Genomic DNA, 20,360 nt, shown 5'->3' with positions numbered 1-20,360 from the left:
TGGAAATAACTAACTCCTGCGTGGTTGCCTACCACCTGGGACCAAAATGGGACCAATTTAAACAACCTATAAAATCTTTTTATATAAAATTTATTAAAAACAACAGCGTAACAACAAGGGCACAAATTTTCACTGTCAGAAATATTTGCAGTTTTAGGGGTCAAAAAAAAAACAACAGTGAATTACGCGGGAATAAATTTATATATTTTACAGAGATTTTAAGTTCAGTATTAATCATCACCGTTATCCTATTTACATAAATCGAACGCATTTCGAATTTACTCGCCTGGACCTTTCATTCTCCATTTTTTTTCATTGACAAAGAAATTAATCTTCTCTACATCCATAAATGGTGTGCGATCAGCGTTATACGCTGAGGTAAAGATATAAAGAAATGGTGGATGTTCTTTATTCTCAGCCTGAAGGCCCAACAGTTCATGTTTCTCCTTAGTGAAAGTAAATGTCGTGGAAAACGCGAAAACTCCACATTGTCTAATTGCAAGGACATACAAAGTTTTTTATATCAGCTCCGGACACACTACCTGCACCCACAACAATTGTCGTTTAGATAGGTTGACATCTATCTTATTATACCTGTTTTGAACATGGTATTTCTGCATATAGGCCATCTAAAACAAAACTTTCTTCTTTATTTTTGAGGAACAAATTGACTAAAAATTGAATAATTTCGCGATTGCGCACGTCCTGATAAGTTTTGTGGAATTTAATTTCGCGATTTGAGGTCAAATCACAAAATTAAAATCCGCGAAAATTTTTGACCACCAAAATTGTGCCATGAAGTAATGCAGGAATTTTTTTTTTTATAAAATCAGCAACTTCGTTTTATTGTTTCTTTTACAAGGTTGTACCACTAAGTTCAATCTTAATGCAAAAGGATTGGGTGTGAGGTTGTTGTAGAAAACACGAGATGTTACAAATATTGGAAAACTAAAACAACCACTTTTCCTCTGAGAAAAGTGGGAGAAGTTGAAATAACAACAAAAATATCAAGATATAGAGACTTCGTACTTCCAATGTCGTCTCCGGGACCCTCCGTCTTTTTTAATTCGGGGACGTCATCTAGGTAACTCTTTTAGTATATTTAAGTTATTTACCTTGCAGACCTTACACTTTTCCAAATGCAAAGATTAGCCATAATTATTAATCCATTTTTTATTATTCAGGAAAACATCCCAAGATATTTATTTATTTAGCCGTTAGCTCGTGAAAAAAAATTTATTTCTTGCGCGCAAAAGACGGATACGGGTTTTATTAATATAGAAGTTAACCCGTGGAAAAAACACGGGGTTCGCCTGCAACGAATTGTTAACTTCGTTGGAGATGCGAAAGAAAAACTACGACATAACTACTTTTTTCAGAGACAAAATACGGATATTATTATGGAGATATAGGAGACTAGTCAGTAGCCCTTGTATTTATCCACGTGTTCGCCCGTCCTATATTTTCCGGTCATCAGATTATTACCTGTCCTACATATCCCGAGTGTCACTATTTCGAGCACAAGTAAAAAATCGACTACCATTTTGAACATAATACGGTTATTAATAAGGGAGACACGTATTATTTTTTAAAGATCAAGTTGATCTTTATGAAATGAAAAATACATAACCTATGCCTTGAATTATCCTTTTTTTGATACTGACCACTTTTTTGATTCCTTACTATTCACAAATGAAAATCTTAAAAATCTCACTACGGTTTTTGAAAAACTTTTTTATCATTTTTAACTTTTTTTATTTTAAAACTTCTTTTTACTTTTTCACATTTTGATCGTCAAAAATCCGCGTAAGAAAAGTAAATTTTCTCGTCCACTCTTTACTTACTTTTGAAACTCGACCATTGATACCTTGCAATATAAGTACAGCTTAGGAACGTCCCTATGCGAATATTACGTAGTATTTCCTCTATTTTGCCCAGCCAATTCTCTAGACCCTTCACGCAATAATAAATCACTTTTCAGATCAAATCTATCCAAAGCAGATATCTCTCAAAACCGGAAATGCGGCTTTATCCGGGTTCCGTTGTTGCGTTCAGCACTTCGGCGTATTTTAGCAACTATTTTCACACAACATTGTGCAGACCAGATTGACAAATCAGCAGCAAACACGCGGCCACTTGTTTCAATACGCAGTCGTTTAAAAGGATGCGCGCGTGTAACATGTGGGCTGGGCCTTCATAAAAGTTATCAACATTATGGTAATATATGACGTCATAATTTTCTGGTCCATAAAATACACATACGGCAAATAAACACTTTCGTACTTTAAGATACCAAACCTGTTCTTTCCTAAACATTGACCAGAAAACATTTTCTTTTGATTCACCAATCAAAGTACATTGTCAAATTTTATAATCCGTATATATAATCACAAAAAGGTGCTTCGAAACAAGAGATAAAATCGATATCTTGAATCGCTTTGTTGGATCATCACTAACACATCTCTCTTTCAAAAACATTTAATTTAAATATGCTGAGCAAGATTATTCCGCGTAACATCGACAACCTCTTCCTGCACTTCAGGTCGTAACAGTTCTTTCACTTCGTATTTTAAAGACGCGTCGTACGCATACGTCACACTGGTGTCATATAACTGGACGCCAAAAAGTGCCAAACAAGTTATACAGTTTTTTAATCTAGCGATAACATGTCGGTCAGATATACCGACACTTTTCCGTGACGTATTTCGGGATGATAAGTCGCTTTCAGCTGACATCAATGGTCCGATCCAGATGTAACCGTTGTTACCTAATATAACTGTCGCACCAAACGGCAAATTATGCATGTGTGTTTTACAACGTCGTACCAACGACGGAGAAACTTTAACCAGTACACCCTCCGGCAGCTTGCCATACTTTAAGTTTCTACTGTGTAGTGACAAAGAGCCATCAGCAAACAGAGACTGCACTTCCGCAACAATTAAATCTCCTTCCACTAAATAATCTCTCATCAGAAGTTCATCTTTTGTTGAACGCCTTCTCAGTTCTCCTCCTGGTAAGTTAACAGCGGAGAGCAGAAGCACGGAATCGAGCCGCGCGTAAGTATCCACACGCCATCGTTTTTGTCCAACTTCACTGATACGCCCGACAACCACATCTCCGACTTCGCCATTGTATCTTGTTTTGAATGGTTTCACTGATATAAGTTTGTTGACACGCTCAACAATACCAGCCACAGACGCTGCTAGTCTAGAAAACAACAGACAAATAAATTGAAATTAACCATAAATACAATGCAAGTGCATTGTTTTCAAAAATTTAACAAAACTAGTTCCAATGAAAACTTTATTTGTAATTTCCTTGAAACGTCTTCAAATTTCCTTCTGAAAAACAGATTTCATATTTTAAATAAACATGTCGCAAAAAATTCGGAACAACTAAAGTACAAGAAATTTCCAGAATAAATACCTTATCGGTAAAAAATTCGTCGATAAAAAGTGACGTATTTTTGCTTTGTTGGCTAATATTTATTACCGATTTATTTTCCGACAAATAATTTTTACCGACAAATAATTTCTAAAAACGAAGTGTTTTTTTATTTGCACAGTATTTTGCATTTCGCATTTTAAAGAAACATTAGGGCTTCCTAGTAAGCATATTTTCGCTTCATTCATGTTAATAAGTATTGTAAAATAAATAGAATGCGTAAGCGTGAAAGGAGTTTAAAGATTAGAAGTCCCTCTGTTATTAAAATGCTAAAAAAAACGGGTTGTTGATACAACGATTTTTGCACTTATAAATACGGTGATTAATTGCCGATGATAAATAAGACGACAACGATGAGAATTATCAATCCATCATAATCGAGTTAGAAAAAACCGACAGGCAATAAATTGAGACGGAAAGTCAGTCGAGCAATATTGATTTGCAAATAAAATGACCAGATTCAATTATACTATATTTATTAAGCTCAATATGTATTATACTTATTAGTTCTTATTACTTCAAGGGAAGAAGAGAAGAAAATGTTTGCACAAGAAACTTTTGCCTTTTTCGGAAAATTCGAAAAAGTTTATCCCTGCAAAAAGTAAGGCAAAGTGTTTTTCACGCAGAATTTTTCATGTGGAAATAGTTTCACGGAGTTTCGCTTCTGTACCACAAAATACAAAAAAATAAATCAGAAGAAAACTTTTGTTGACTCGCAAAGAAATTTGTAGAAAGCTGAATTGCAAAACTTCTGGAAAGCCCTTTCGTCTCTTTAATAATAAAAAATAGCTCTACCAATAAAACAGATATTGTTTCCTACAAAAAAAGACAACAAAAAAACAAAACAGGTTCTGCCGAAAACACTTTTACCTTTACAATGTTTCTAGCAAATCTTGTCAAACAAATTCCATGACTTTTCCTGACTTTTCCTAATTCTGCTGAAATCTTTTAAAAAAAGAAATCTTTGTTCCTGCACATTGTTTTTTGTGCCAGTAACACTGTGTAATGTGCACTGAAAAAAGACAACATTTTTTTGACTTATCAAATGTTGGGTATTAAGAATATTGTACTGATGACATGCCATGAACAAGGATGATATGTACAACAACAACTTAATCTGGAAAAATTTCTTCAATTTTTTCATGAAGAGAGGGGAGATTTAAACTTTTCCTTGATTTTTCTTGATATGCAGTCATTTTCTCTGATATTTCCTGAAACATACCTATCTGCATTGTCTGCATATGTACCATGACCTTTCATGAACCCTGTGTCCTCTGTAATAACTTCTCCAGGTGTGACAAAATGCTTTTCATCATTAGATACATATATCGGAAGTGATACTTTTTGTCTAGGTGAGGTAATCTCCACTGACATCTTAAGTTTCAAGCTACAGTAACAAAAAGCAATGTTTGAGCATTATAAAATTGTTTGTTTAACATAACTGATTTTAACTTTATAGCAAAGAAGATATACTTTAAGTGGATAAATTTTGGTGAGAATTAAATTTGGCGAATTTGGCTAATTTCGGCGAAATTCACCAAATTAAATACCCACTGAAATTTTGATAACTGACTATTCGCCAAATTTAATACCCGCCAAATTTAACGTAATTTAACGTTTGCTAAATTAAATCCCCGCAAAATTTTATAAATATATATGGTTTTTTTAATTAAAAAAATTTTTTTTTTTTGAAAAAACAAACCTTTTATTATGTTTACAGCAAGTTTCATAAATACAAGTATAAAAAGGATTGTAAATCTTGTGTTTACATATACGTTTATTTTATTTATAAAACATTTCAAGACATAAAAATTCATTTCTTTGTGTCATTCGCCAAAATAAATCCCCGCCAAAGTAAACATTTTTTGCATTCGCCAAATTAAATTCCTGCCAAATATTCTAATTTGGTCATTCCCCAAATTTAATACTCGCCAAAATTTATCAACTTAAGGAATGTGTTATTCAAAAAGAATTGTCCTTCAAATTCAGCTTCTATTTGGCATTATGACTTCGTAGATCTAATTTTTTATTGTGTGACAAATATACACACAGATGCATTAGGTTAAATTAAACTTAAAGAAAAGGTGAAACAACAAACAACAAACAAATTATTAAAAAAATATTCCCAGCTGAAACCAACTTGTTTTTCACAACAAGCAAGGTTTAAAGAACAATGCTAAGATCTTCAAAAAATGAACATAGAAATCATTATAGGGATATACTTTCCTTACTACATGATTATCTAAACAAAGGGCTCTAGCAACGATCTTAGTGGCAACTACAACTGCAACATAGCTTTATGGTTTTTGACTATAAGCCATCTCTTTAATTTTTAAAAATGCTGGTGAATAAGGTGGTTGATTGTCCAAGGTCGAGCAAGAAATGAACCTGCTGAAATGTCCTAGTTGCGTGATTTACGTCTCAATTCCGTGCCGACGTGCTTATTCCGATGCAAGACCCACTGAAATTATTCCCAAACACTTTTTATGATTGAAATAGTTGTAATACTTCTCCACTTGTAGCTAGTATTGGCTGATTTAAACATCACTGTGTATCTTTTTCCATTGCTCAAAAAGCAGTTGTGACAATAGGAGAACTTAGTAAAACAAATTAACAGAAAAAATCTGTGGAGGAAAACTCACAAGGTGATGATATTTAATAAATGATTACAAAAATATATAACAATACATAAAATGTCATATCCCAACCGTTTCAAAAATTTCTTATTAGTGAATTACCCCATTGATGATGTTTAGGCTGTCTGTTTTGTAAAGCACACAAGTTTAGGCACAGTTAAAATTGGCATATGGTACATCCTAGACTGTAGACTTATGGCTAGCTAAGAATATCAGGTCATAGCAATGCAGTGCTGCCAGCGAACAGCAAGAAAAGTGGAATCACGTTTATTCAGCGATTCGGTTTGACGTCATGAAAACATGCCATTATGAAAAATCCTTAACAACATAAATCGCGAGTGAAAACGAAGCCTAAGTGATGTAACATTTTTAATGTTTCCTTTTAGCCTTGGGGAATCCTGCTCTCACATTGGAGCAATATTATTCAAGATCGAAGCAGCCAATAGACTGGGATATAAAAAATGAAGAACTTCATAATCGGAAACTTTCACAAGCTGATATTGCTTGGCATGGAAGGAAAAACATATTGGTCGAACTACTGCATCTGTGGTACACTATATTCTACATACTAATCCTACAAACCCATCACAATCACTTATTTTAAAAATTTGTACGCCAGGAAAAAACTTAAATGTTCCTGCTTTAAATTGGGGTAGAGAGCACGAAGCTACAGCTTTATTGACTTATAAAAAAGAAATTGCAGCAGAACACACCATCTTGCAAATTAGAAAAAGTGGTTTACTATTACATAAGGAATACTCCTTTCTTGGTGCCTCTGCTGATGCTGTGGCAGAGTGTGATTGCCATGGAAGTTTCCTAATTGAAATAAAATGTCCTTTCAGTCACAGGGACAGGCAAAATGTAAAGGAGTGCATACAGAATGACAAATTATTTTGCATAAATGAAAACCTAATTTTAAAAGAAAAACATAGATACATGTCTCAAGTACAAATGGTAATGTATATTTACAACATGTTATCTTAAGATTACTCGAGTTATCTTACAATCAGGAAATTAATGTGAATATGCACGCATTCCAAAGTCACATTAATAGAGTTATCTTAAGATAACATTTTGTTATCTTAAGATAACTGTATTAATGTGACTTTGCAGTGCCATACCCAACCACTGTCTTTGTCCACCCCTGTCTTTGTCCACCCCTGTCCATTATTTCTTTTCATCCCTGTCATTATTTCTTCGTAATATCCGTTGTTGGTTATATATTTTGGCTCCCTGGTTATGTTTGGCTAAAATGATTTATTGGCTATATAAGGGGACTTTATTATGAAGAAAACAGATTCTTAAAAAATAGTTTTTCATTGACAGTAGAAGAAATCTTTGTGTTTCACCATCTAAAGCTAGCTAATAGCTATCAACCCAGTGACACCATATTTTATGTGCAAGGCAACAGTTTTTTATTTATCAAATATTGTGCTTTTAGGGGTCTGACGCGAAAAGGGGGGCGAGGGTTCTAAGTTAGAACAACACGGATCATGGAAAATTGGATAAAACGATATGTAAGTGGCATGAGAACGATCTTAAGAAATCTCCAAATCTTCCCAAAATACAGCTCTTTGCAACTTACGAATCAACTTTACTTTAACTTAATTAAAAAGAAGCGTAGCTAACAGAACAGAACAGAATGCTCGCGAATTCGGCCATGAGGTTCTAGGTTCATGTAACAGGCAAGAATTGTTGTATACTTTTCGTTCTCCGGTTAAAGAGTGTAAACAAACACTTCAGTGACTATCTCCTCGGATTGTATGCTTCACCCGAAACCCATTTGGTTTTGATCTAGGTTGCTGCGATTACTTTCTTTTTCATCGTGTTTGCTAGTTTGCTCTTTCATCTTTTAATTATCAAGTTATAAATGAATATTCATTTTGCCTGAACTAATCTAAGACATGGAGAACTACAAGGTCTGTAGCTAGCTAGTAATTTTTGTAGGACTGCGAAAATTATAATCTAGGAGGGAGCTGATTTACCAAGACATTTTGAAGCAAAATGATGTGGATAATCTTGGCATTTAGTTTTTAACCACAAAATTTGAGCTGTTCAAGAAGCAAACGTCTCACGTTTTTTAATATCATTTTGTGATGCTATATTTTATTTTTAGCTTCAACAAAGACTTGGGAAAGGAGCCCAAGGTTCAGTGTTTTTAGTTGATAACAAGTCTGATGGAAAAAAGTATGTTCTCAAGAAGGTAAAGTGTAGTAAACGTCCAAACAGATTATATTATAGTTTAAAATGAGATGCAGGGTTCGAATTAAATAGCACTTCCTTTTTTTTCTTCACTGAGAAAGTTTACGTTGGTCTTTTTAGAACAAAATACAATGTTGTTTAAGCTCCATACCATTTGCATTTTTAGTAGCAACCTAATTTAGTGGTTATCACTCTGGTACTTTGTGCGCGAGACCAGGATTCGATTCCCCTTAAAGGCAATTAAATATTATCATAGCCCCGGGTTAACCCAAGCCATGTGAGGGAAATTGGGGAGATGGCGCACTGTGTAGGCTGTTGGATGCTGCAGAGAGTTGTCTGGCGAAGCGCTGACCGTAATTAAATTTCCATAGCTTAAAGAGAGCATTAAATACTCTAGAACTCCCAATCAAAGTCATGGACCCTCCTCAAAATAATTCATTCCAGAATTTTCTTTTCAACTGATTCATATTTTTTATGAAAAGGACACAAATATTCATAGTTCAATTAATCTGTTGTTCCAGGCCTGGATAATTGTGGAGTCCAGGAAAATCATCCATTGTTACCGTGATTTGAAGCTGACGGAAACGATCAAAAGGTTTTTTCAATTCCGCGAAGTAGACCTTGCGGAAACGATATGTTAACGACTGTAACGATTAGCTTTAAACCGATAAATAAGTGTAGAACCATTTCATAATCGCTCTAGTTTGTGACAAGACGTACTCCATGGTAGTAAAATATAATAATATAGATATATGTATGTATATATATATTATAGTATAAAATTATTATGATTTGAAATATTGTCCAAGGGAAACGATTTATCGTTACTATCTTTTTTGATTCGCGGAAACGTTGCAGAAACGAAACAATCGTTTCTGCCAAATTTCCGGGCCTGTGTTCACATATAGTCATTGGGATCCTGGTGCTCTTCACCACTGTAAATTATTAATTCACCTGTGACTTCAAAGAGATTTATAACACATTAAAGGAGATTTGTTTTCGATTATTCAAAATAAAAACATTATGATGGATTAATGTATAGATCTTCGTTTAGGATTTTTTTGCAATGAGGTTTGTCAATAAAATTTTTATGATTATAAACTCACTCGCCTGTGTAATCACATTTCGCTTTGTTGACCGATTTTCTACTTACTTTCCATGGCTAAGAAACAGGTTAAAATAATTCAGTTTGAACAGCCCTGTGTTGAAAAAAAGTTTACTTTGCTACAAATAAATTAAATGATTATTATGAATAGTTTGGCAAAGTTTAAAGAATGCTGACAACACACTTGCCTTGCACAAACAAAACCCCAGTAAACAAAGTTAAAGGTTTTTGTAAATAGAGTGTGTTTGTAAAGTTGAAAAAACGATACCTAATCAAGAACTATTAAAGGTAATTTTGAAGAATGGACAAGAAAAACGGTAGATTGCTGTATCTGACACTTTTAATTAGCTTAAAACAGGTTTATTAGCCCAAAAACTAGGAAATTGGTTTTTTTAATGATGAACTTCATATATTAAAAAATGTATTTAAACCAATTCCCTAAAACACAGTTACCTGTTTAAAAAATTAGATAAGGAAGGAAGGAAATCAATGTTTTAATTAAGCTTTTGGGGATGAGTGAATGCAGAAAATGGTAAAATTTGCTATTACTTATGATATCATAATTTCGAAACCTTTGAATTTAAATATTTTGGGATGGAGCAAAGCCTTTTAAAAAATTTAAAAGTATATACTTTAGACACCTTTTCAGGGTCTTAATGTTAGTTTAACGTAATTTTTCTCTGTGACTAAATCCTGGTGCATAATATGATTAAAAGATTGCTTGACGCTAAATTTATTTTATACTTAAAAATTAGGTTTGTACATTGATTATTGAATGCCTTTCTATCATTATACTGCCTTTCTGTATGAAAAAGTTAAAAGTATAATATAAAATTTGTATTTGTGTTACAGGTTGAATGCAGTGATGAGAATGAAGCTAACAAAGCATTTAAAGAGGTATATCTTTATAACAATAATTATATCTGGTGGCAAGATTTAGGTTGAAATCACAACAGCAAGCTCTTTATCAATTATACCTGGCCAGCATTTGAGGTTGATAAATATTAGTTTGTAGCACCAAACTTGCACAGTTTTCATAACTAAAATTTGTATACACTATTTAGTATATATTAGGGTTACTCGTCTTTGTAAGATGACACACTAATCGGAATTTGGGTAAAAATCTATCCCAAGTAAACAGAAAGGAATTTAATTTCATATGTAAAGGACTCAAATTGTTTAATGCTATTCATATATAGTTTACTTATTTATTCTATTCTTTACTCAGGCCATGGCTTTGCAAGAATTACAACATCCATACATTTGTGGTTACAAAGAATTTTTTGTGACGTGGGACAAAGACGTAAGTAGTGGTCATACTTCCAGAGAAATTATATCTAATCTTAATAAATCACAGCTTAGATGTTTCTTAGCATTAAAATAAAATCTACTACTACCTTTATAGGAATCAGCCATGTTTGTTTGTATTGTTATGGAATATTATAAGATGGGTAAGGACTTCTATTGTTTGAGAAAACTATATGATTAACGCAAAGAAACTATAAATTTGCTTTGTCGTAATTTTTGTGCATGTTTTTGTTTCTTATAGGAGACTTAGATAAAGCCTTAAAGCAAAAAAGGGCAAAAAGTACTGCTATTGAAGAATTGGTAAAATATTTTCAATTCTTCCTTATATTTTTCAGTTACAGCTATGGACTGCATAGGATATATCTATGCTTGAAATTATTTACTATTAAAAATTTTACACTCACTTTACTTAACAAACCTAGTTAGATTTTTTCCAATAACGATAATGACCAATATATTTTATTTCAATACTTTTTCTTTTATTATTATTTTTTAAATTGACCATAAAATATTTTAATCTATTTTGTTATATATTTTATTATATAATCAAATTAACATATAATATTATAAGATTAAAATGGTTTTAATTTACTAAGCACTTTTTTTAACAGATTTTTGATAACATTTTTTTGCGTTTAGATTTTAAAGAAATGGTTTGGCCAAATGTTAGAAGCAATTGTTTTCGTTCATAATAAACAAGTAATACACAGGTCAGTTTGACATACATAACATGCATTCTTATATCTTTTATACATAAGTTGTATTAACTTTATGTAAAATTCTTTTGCAGAGACCTCAAACCCAGTAATATATTCATGACTGAAGATTTAAATATTTCTATTGGTCAGTTATAGTTCTGTTTAATTTTCTTGTTTTTTTTTTATTTGTTAGTGTTTGCTTAAGATAAAAATGAAATCTATATACAATTTTCGTTGTGTTAAAGGTGATTTTGGTGTATCTACGATCATGGGTGACGCTCGTACAAAAACAAGAACAACAGTCGGTAGGTTTACTAAATGATCTAAAATCTATAATCTAAAAAATAATCTTACGGGGACTTTGTATTAAAAATATTTTGAAGTGCTTAGCTATGAAATGCATTAACGTTTACTTTTAATCTTTCTAGGTAGCATGAATTGGATGGCTCCAGAAGTTTTAGAAAGACCGTATCCTTTTTTAATGCGATCTCCAAAATAGTTCTCTTCTAAAATAGAAAGATCAATAAGTATTCATTTTATGATTAATAACATCTTTCTTAATGCACTATAAAATACATCTCACAATTTCTTGCAAACTCTGTGCATAAATTTCCCTAACAATATTCATACAGTTATGATGAAAGATCAGATGTATGGAGTTTAGGATGTATATTACTAGAAATGGCTACTTGTGGATTTTTAGATGTGAGTATACTGCAGATATTGTATTCAGCTTTGTGTTAAAAAAGGCATTGATTTGTCTAAGCCCAGCCTTTTCCAGATGACCAAAGCTAGATTTAACATGTTTGAAGGAACTTGCATTTCATGATACAAAAATTTTTTTTGTACTTTTTGTAAGTGATTACAAGTTAATTTAGTTAATTTAACGTTACCATTTCGGTACCTTTGAGCATTTGGAAAAATAGGTTGCACTGAATTGTCATACATATTTGATCACTTTTTATTAAAGTACCTGAGTCTGCCAATCAAGTGGTAAATTAGGAGTTTATTAAGAAATTAAGAGAAGAAAAAAAATAAAAAGCTAGTGTAGATACATGCTTGCATTGATGCATTGATACATAAAGTGATTATTTTTCAATTACCCGTAATAATAGACTTTTGGTGACTTTGGTGTTAATGACCTCTCCTTTAAGCTCTATCCATATAATAAGTACCCTACCGTATCAAAATCTATTTGTTAAAACTAGATTATTCAAATGAACATCCTACAGTTGTTTTGTTTGATTATTTTAAAATTTCTTTTAAAGTATGTCAAAGTTTTAAAGTTATGCATGTGTTTTTCTCTTGTATTTAGGCTTCCCAAATATCATCGATTTTATTTCAAATAAAATCATCACCTCAAGTTTTAGAAGAAGCTCTAGAACAAGTAGGCAAGGTAAGTAGATGTATGTATTAGGTGATTCCTGAAGGGAGAAGTGATGCTTTATAAACTCCTTTTGTTTGTAGACTTATTCAAAAGATTTGTGTCAAATTATTAGAACAATGCTTCGAAGAAATTTCCAGCAAAGAGTAACAGCACTGTGAGTGAAGTTTTGTCTTTGAAAATTTTAAGTTGCTATAGCTATTAGTATTAATTTTCGCGGGGACTTATTTTCGCTGAAATTTCGCAGAAAAAAAAGGCAATTTATTTTCGCAGATTTAGTGTTGAAGGAAAATTCGCGGTAACTTATTTTCGCGAATTAGGCGATATATATTTTTATCTTATCTTTCAAAATACTAAATAAATGAAGTTATAATGCATTGATTATAAAAAAACATATCGTTGTCTTTTGTATTAAAATTTCTCTGGATTTAACGTAAATCCAAGTTTTATTAAAAATTTCGGAAAATGGAGAAAATCTCGCGGGATTTCATTTTCGCGGTTTAGGCTGATTTGGAAATTTTATGGGAACTTTTTTTTGCGGATCAGGGGTATTTCGACTTTTCGCTGAAACTTATTTTCGCGTTTTTGGAAAAAATTCGTAAAAACCGCGAAAATTAATCCCCTTAAGGTAATTTTGTCCCTGGCAAAACATCAACATATATGTTAATATACTTTTTAATTTTTTAATATCGATAACAAAAACAATTCGAATTTTTGTTTGTTTGCATATAAGTCCGAAAAATTTCTTTCATTGGGGCTAATAGATTCGGATTCTCTTCCTTCAATATGCCACTCATTCTCTGAACCGCATTTTTCTTTCCAGAGAGCTGTTGGAGCTCCCTTATGTTAAAGAATGTCTTGCAATTAGTGGATCAAAATTAGTTGAAAATGACGAAACTGTCAAAAATGTAAAAGGGAAAAAAGGGAAAAAAGTGGCCAAGCCTGTACCGAAAGAGAAAGGAGTAGAAGCTGTGATTGCTTACATGAAAGACAATGAATCCAACTCCACATGTCAAACTAATGCTTTGAAAGCTTTGAATGAGTTGGTGAAGAAAGGGAAAGATGTGAGTAATGGTGCAAAGAAATTGATAGCTTCCATCATGAGGAAACATATAGCGAAAGAAGAAGTCCAAACAGCTGGTTGTAGATTACTGGCAACGTTGGCTGCACAAGGTTTGGTGATTTGTTTATTTTACGTTCTTGCACTGTTCATAATACTCCTGAGCTCAGTGCTATGGTGATGTCTGCAATTAGAATATGTTAACGAAATGATGAAGAAAGTTTGCTAGGTGATTTTAAAAGAGCGTTGTAGAGTTATATATTCAACCTTACGGTACTTTAAAAATAGGATTCTCTATCCTGCACAATAATCAGTAGCGTAGGATTCTGATTGTCTACAAACTTTGTGTATAGAGAAATCTTTTGTGCTTACTTTACGTTACTGAGGTAGTAACGAAAAGTCAAATAAGACGACTTTCATTCATCTCTTCTTTCATCTTTAGCTGAAGAAGAAGACGATGTTCTATATACTCGTCAACTGATATCGCCTGTTGCTTTGGCAATGAAGGTAACTGAACATTCTATCCTCACTGTGGGGTAGTGCCTCATCCATATCGTCGCATTATTTGTTTCTGTCTTAGTGTAATTTTTTATACGATGATGTAAACGTTTGTGATTCGCATTTAGTCTCATTCAAGTTCTGTAAAACTTCAAGCTGCAGCAACCCAATTACTGATGGCATTATCTGCCGATGGTGCGTAGATGTTTTTTTAAATTATATGTTATTACATAACGCATATTTCGTTCCCGTTTTTATTACGGGTGTCAATTTATCCATAGGTAAACTTCTTTAAATGGCTGCTACATGCCTTTACAGCTACCTTCTGTCACAGACTGATAGCTGTGTTTCTTAATATGTTATTTTGTAATACAATAACTGAAAAGTCCCTCTCTATAAGCCAGATAACCCAGAAATGGCTGCTGTATATGTAGCTATATTGATGGCTTGAGCGAAGCTATCTATTTGTTATTTTCTTTATTACAGAAACAGCTGCGAAGGAGATTGGAAAACTAGGAGGAGTGCAGGATACGCTAGCTGCGATGAGAGCGTTTCCTGACAATGTAGAGATTGCAACTAACTGCTGTGGCGCGTTATGGAGCTTAGCTATTGATGGTAAGACAGAAAGATAAAATGAAGTTTGATGCTTGAAAACTCATTTCTATTGAATTGTAGGGATCTTAGTTGGTATTATATTTGAGGCTTTGCCCATAATAACTTATTGTAATTATTATAACACTAAATTACCCGAAGTATATAAAGAACTGGTTGGTCATATAAATATGAAACTGTTTCTACTTCTTGTTAAGAATTGAATGCAAAGATAGTTTGCGAGGAGCGTGGCTTGCAAGATATTTGTCGCGCAATGGAAAATCATGATGAGGTTTCAGATCTTATTGAAGCCGGTTGCTCAGCAATTTGGTCACTTTCTATGGAGGGTAGGATTCTTCTGATTGTTCCTTTTCTTTCTGTAGTGTTGACCTAATATCGTGCTTGAGGTGGCTTTACTGCTTCATTGTACACATATGCGGATAGAAATTCTGTATTTTTTGAAAAAATTCTAAAACAATTGTTGTCCCCAGATAAGAGAAACAGCTCCTGAAATTATTCTCCCTTTTCTTTGAAAAGACTATGCTGTTCTCACATCTGCGTTACTAGCCAACATCAATAATCATAACACATAATTAATTAAAACTCACGTAACGTTTAATATCGAGTAAGGCAAGAATTAATGGCAACACATATCAGTTATATAAATGTATACATTATGTCTCTGTTCCAGATGATAACATTGAAATGATGTCAGATGTTGGTGCAGTCAAACTGTTATTGCAAGCACTTAAAACTCACAAAAAGGTTTCTTTTAATACAACATGACGTAATTCCATTTGCTCTCCCTAGTTTTAATATACTAATTTGTTGTTCTTGTACAGGAAGCTAAAGTTGTGAAGAATGCATGTATGGCTTTAGCAAGTATTGTCGAAGCTGATGGTAATATCGTCTTTGCTTATGTTATGTAATTTACCTTTAGCAATGCTTCCTTAAAAATTTGCTCATGAGACACCCGTTCATTTCATTTTGTAAAAAGATCGGTGCGAAGATCAACCATGGTTGTAATGTCTCGCATAAGAATGTGTATGCTTTTATTTTTTTAGTTTGTGTTTTTACTGAATGTCTTACGTTGTATACTTTAGAATCGAGTGCCTACGAAGTTCTGCATAATGAAGGAGACACCCCTGGTGCTGTTATTCTTATCTCTGCTTACAAGTACGATATCTTACTTTGAAGAATGAAAATTTCGCGATTTATTGATTTTAGGCCAAGGGTCCCACGGGAAGTTTTGAAAAAGCTTTCTAGCGAAAGTTTATTCCTGCAAAATATGTTGAAATGGTTATTTGCAGAATCTTACGATCTTACTGTCACATCTCATTTGACCCTATTTAGTCTCTTATAATCATACGAAAATTATGTCTGTCTGTAACAGGCAAAGTAGATTATATTTGCTACAATTTTCCTTAAAAGCGCCTACGAAACATCTCCTACAAACTATATTCTGTATTTTATAATTATTTTGTTTACGATAAATTTTGGCTTTTGTATTCTAATTTAAATTTACCGTGACGGGTTTTTAAAAGTACAGAAAAATGAAATTGTTTTGGTATAAGTTGATGTGCGGGTAATGTCACGGGCTATTAAACATTTCGTGTAAATTTCGTGTAAAGCATTTTAGTAATTTCCTAATCTCAAAACAAATCCCCAACAAAACATAACTTAAAATTATCAATTTACAAAAGTTTAATTTCAAAACAGATCCCCAACAAAGCATATTGTAAATTTATAAAAGTTTACCTCCAGACTAAAGGTTTCTTTGCGTAAAGTACTTTAACCTTGTAGAAAACCGTACCTTAAAAAAATGGTAAAATTTAAGCTATTTATTAGGCGGCGTTAATTTTTAACTATTGGTGACATATTTTTTGCTCAACGAGCAAAAAAATATCACTGGGATGGAGGCCGAATCTGCCGAAGTCAATGGGATGGAGATAGAAGTGAATTTCTATAACCAATGAAACAAGATCTCTCATAGTTCAAAAGAGACGAATATGATGTTTCTTTCTTTTTTAAGACTTCACAAAGACAATGAAGAAGTTGTTGAAAACTTTGCATGTTGTGTCGCTGAACTAGCTGAGTATGGTATGGACAATTCTAAAAACGTCATTATCTATATTTTGATGAAATGGTTCGATACCTTGTTAAAGTATATATATATTTTTCTCACATTTTTTTAATATGTATAGAGGATGTCAGGACAGAATTAAAAGGAAAAAACGTTCACGAATTACTAGCTGATATCAAGCTCAAGTTTGCATCTAATGGTGTAAGTACTCTATTGGAATGTTTTTTGCGGTGATGAAAAATCACTTTGTTGAGAGATTTTCAAAGAACCCCCAAAACGTATTTTTTTTAACTGGAATGGCTATTTAGTATAGGAAGATGCACTTTCGATATTAAAATTATGTAAAAAATATATTATGTACATTTTAACTTCATTATTTCGGTTTATCCCGTCATTTAACAGATGTAAGTCACTAAAATAACATTTCCCTTTCATAAAACAATTTCTATCCCTTATCTTTTGCAGGATGTTATCTCGCAAATCAACAATGCTTTAGTCTCACTTGGAGAAGCTAAAGAAGGGATGGTACGAAACGGTACAGCGCGATCTCGCCCGAGAAGCGCAGCGAAGAAATAAACTCATTGCTCGTTATATTATGAATGTTATTAACTCATTAATTTTCAATCTAGAGTAACTTTTTTTAATTATGTTTAAGTCAATGACGTAATGCATAGGAAGCGTCCATATTAGTGCAAAAATTTGAATAAGCGCACTGGCGCTTAACCGATGCATCACGTTATGCATTTCTGTTGGAGTGTTGTCCCGTGAATTACGCGAAAAGGTATGAGATTGTAGTATGTTTTATCGATACTATATTCCTTCATCCGAAACGCATGTTTATATAGGAAAAAAATGAATCCAGCTTGGATACATATTAATTTTGCGGAATTAACTTTTGCGGTTTTCGCGCCACCAACAATGAATTTTGCGAAATTTTTCCAGCTCCGCTAATGAACGCTTTGTTTGTTAAATTTTTTCAATGGATTTCACTGTTCTCCAACCTCGTTCCTAAGATCCCTTGCCTTTGTTACATTAGAGCTGTAAGAAAGGCAAAGGATCCTGAGAACAAGGTTGACTATTCTCCTAATCCTAATTTTGCTCTGCTTTTGAAAAAAATTGCAGAGTTTTATGGTTTAAGAGGAAATCCGCGAAAAATTAACGCTATACTAATTAAGGTATTTACTTGTGGTAATCTGATTTATATTTTTTGAGAAAAAAAAATTGAGTGTAAATACGGTTTAATATATATTAATGTGAAGATGTATTTTTCTAGATTTTAATGATAATATATAATGTAATCTTGAGTATTTTTTTTAACGAAATGCAAGTCAAAAATTAACATGGGTTTTGTGATATTCAAAATGGTGCCGAAGTGTGCTTAGCTATGTGAATAAGAGCATGAGTAAACATTATCTTAAAAATTCAAGATAATTTGCACTTATTTAAAAAGGGTACCAAAAATACCATGGGTTAACTTAGGCTTTTACCCAAGTGTTAAATTGTGAATTACAATACCAGGTGGGTTATACGTTACAAATGTTTTTTGAATTCTTATACTGTAGATCAACTTTTTGAAGCCGATGCAGAGAAGATGCGACTAACAATGATTTTAAATTTATTCTCCTTAGAAGATTGGCTGTTTAAGACCAATTTATGATCCGGTACAATGGAAACAATAACGAACCGTATCGACGCAGTCCTGTTTTCATATGTCGAAAACCCTTTTGTAAACATATACTTCATTTACGTCGTATCAATGTTGAAAGCGGTCCGGCCCAGAAGCTGCCCGCTACTTAAATTGACTCGCCACAATAGAAATTGATTGGTCACTAACAGAAGCGATCCGTTATGTACATTGATTCAGAAAGAAACCTATCCGATACAATGAACACATGGTTCTAATTTGTCCCCGACTTTTTTGATGTCAGTAATCCAATATTGTACTGATGTATTATTTATTTCTTGACGATATCGGCACTGTCCAATCTTTTTGTCGAAATTGTTGGTTTCAGTAGTAAATATGTTTGTTTATGTCAACTTTTGAGTTTTGATTTCTTGTTTTTCTAATTGTAAACCACAATTTTAACTTTACACACATTATTCCTTCCATGACTTCTTTTCTCAGTGGGCACGTACATGCTAATTGTAATTTTTTCGTAGTTTCCGTTATTCTTTAACCCTGTAACCCACATAGGCAAACTTACTTAAGAAATTGTATTGATATTTTGTATAGTTTTTATTTTTCTGCAACATTGCTCACCCTGACATTGTGGATATCAACTTGGGGAAAAGATTATAACAACACTGGCAATCACTTTTTCATGTTGTTAAAACAGTTCGCCACTTCTGTAGGTTACAACAAAGTTCATGCTCAGAAAACAGCTGTAACCAACAAAACCACCTATTTGAAATGTTTTATTTACTACATGCTAGTCAATAAGCCAGTGGAAAAATTCACCTAGGTAAAAAAAAATGAAAAAATATATATGTTGTTTTAGGAATTTTATGGACGTCAGCAGTGCATTACCAAAAAATTTACTTATAGAAATTTGTTCGCTTGCAACGCTGATCAAGAAAATGTATAGGATCATGTACTTACTACGAACGGCTACAGAGGTGTTGGGGTTTAAAAGTTTTTTTAATGACGTTATCAACCTGGCTTTTAAGAAACGAGTGGATTGACCTAGGTGTAGGAAGTTGGTCCCATTTTAATCCCTAGTTCACCATGCAGGAGATGACGTCAGTATTCTTACCATTTAAGTTAATTATTCTCAAATTTAAACGTACAATGCATTGACGTTGGATAGCAGTTGAGATAAGTTGGTCACCATTTTCCATCAATCGTATTACACAATACGTTGAGTCTGAAATTTTTCACACCAAACAGGAATGAAACCCTCACTTATCCACTTTTTGTTAAAAAGGTTAAAAAACAAAAAATGAATGTTGAGAGACATTTTTCCAAGTACTTCTTTTCATTGACCGAGATTTTCGCAAAAAATATCTCGCATTAAAATCTAGGGCATTTGACCAAAAATTTACCATTGTTTTGGAATACAGAGTAAAATAAAACAACCTGAAACAAAAATTGACATTTTGTTAACAGTAACCCACTTCCTCCACCGTCAATGTTAGTTTCATCTTTCGTTCATCTTGTCCTTAATTATAAATTGAAGATGCACCTATCAAATCCATAAGTTTTGGTGTCAGTGAGAACCAGCCTTGCGTGTATCCATGATGGAGAATCAGGACTTCAGTTGATCAAAGAAACCAACCTCGTCCCCAGGGCTTGTTAGGCTTTTTGGCCGTCCAATTATAAAAAGCCTAACAAGCCCTGGGGACGAGGTTGTA

At 33.0% G+C, this 20,360-nt stretch overlaps 2 protein-coding genes across 2 annotated transcripts; one reads left to right on the top strand and one right to left on the bottom strand.

The window, feature by feature from the left end:
* Window positions 1–2,212: 2,212 nt before the first annotated feature.
* Window positions 2,213–5,083, bottom strand: LOC130612132 (exosome complex component RRP4-like). The gene is made up of 2 exons (XM_057433422.1): window positions 4,667–5,083; window positions 2,213–3,207 (listed from the first exon to the last, which is right to left on the bottom strand). The coding sequence occupies exons 1-2, from the start codon at window positions 4,816–4,818 to the stop codon at window positions 2,484–2,486; spliced, it is 876 nt and encodes a 291-aa protein (XP_057289405.1). The 5' UTR covers window positions 4,819–5,083; the 3' UTR covers window positions 2,213–2,483.
* Window positions 5,084–7,843: 2,760 nt separating this feature from the next.
* On the top strand, window positions 7,844–18,307 carry LOC130612126 (serine/threonine kinase-like domain-containing protein STKLD1). Its single transcript, XM_057433414.1, has 24 exons — window positions 7,844–7,999; window positions 8,197–8,283; window positions 10,240–10,284; window positions 10,616–10,690; window positions 10,793–10,838; window positions 10,937–10,995; window positions 11,335–11,405; window positions 11,486–11,538; window positions 11,639–11,702; window positions 11,826–11,861; window positions 12,026–12,098; window positions 12,709–12,789; window positions 12,861–12,934; window positions 13,601–13,950; window positions 14,280–14,344; window positions 14,464–14,530; window positions 14,822–14,950; window positions 15,145–15,273; window positions 15,618–15,691; window positions 15,769–15,826; window positions 16,030–16,102; window positions 16,959–17,026; window positions 17,131–17,210; window positions 17,475–18,307. The coding sequence occupies exons 1-24, from the start codon at window positions 7,985–7,987 to the stop codon at window positions 17,583–17,585; spliced, it is 1,983 nt and encodes a 660-aa protein (XP_057289397.1). The 5' UTR covers window positions 7,844–7,984; the 3' UTR covers window positions 17,586–18,307.
* Window positions 18,308–20,360: the final 2,053 nt, after the last annotated feature.

Source organism: Hydractinia symbiolongicarpus, chromosome 10 (assembly GCF_029227915.1).
Source record: "Hydractinia symbiolongicarpus strain clone_291-10 chromosome 10, HSymV2.1, whole genome shotgun sequence".
In the NCBI taxonomy this organism is placed as follows: Eukaryota; Metazoa; Cnidaria; class Hydrozoa; order Anthoathecata; family Hydractiniidae; genus Hydractinia; species Hydractinia symbiolongicarpus.
Note: the sequence above shows the minus strand (reverse complement) of the source record. Positions and strands in the feature narration are given on the sequence as shown.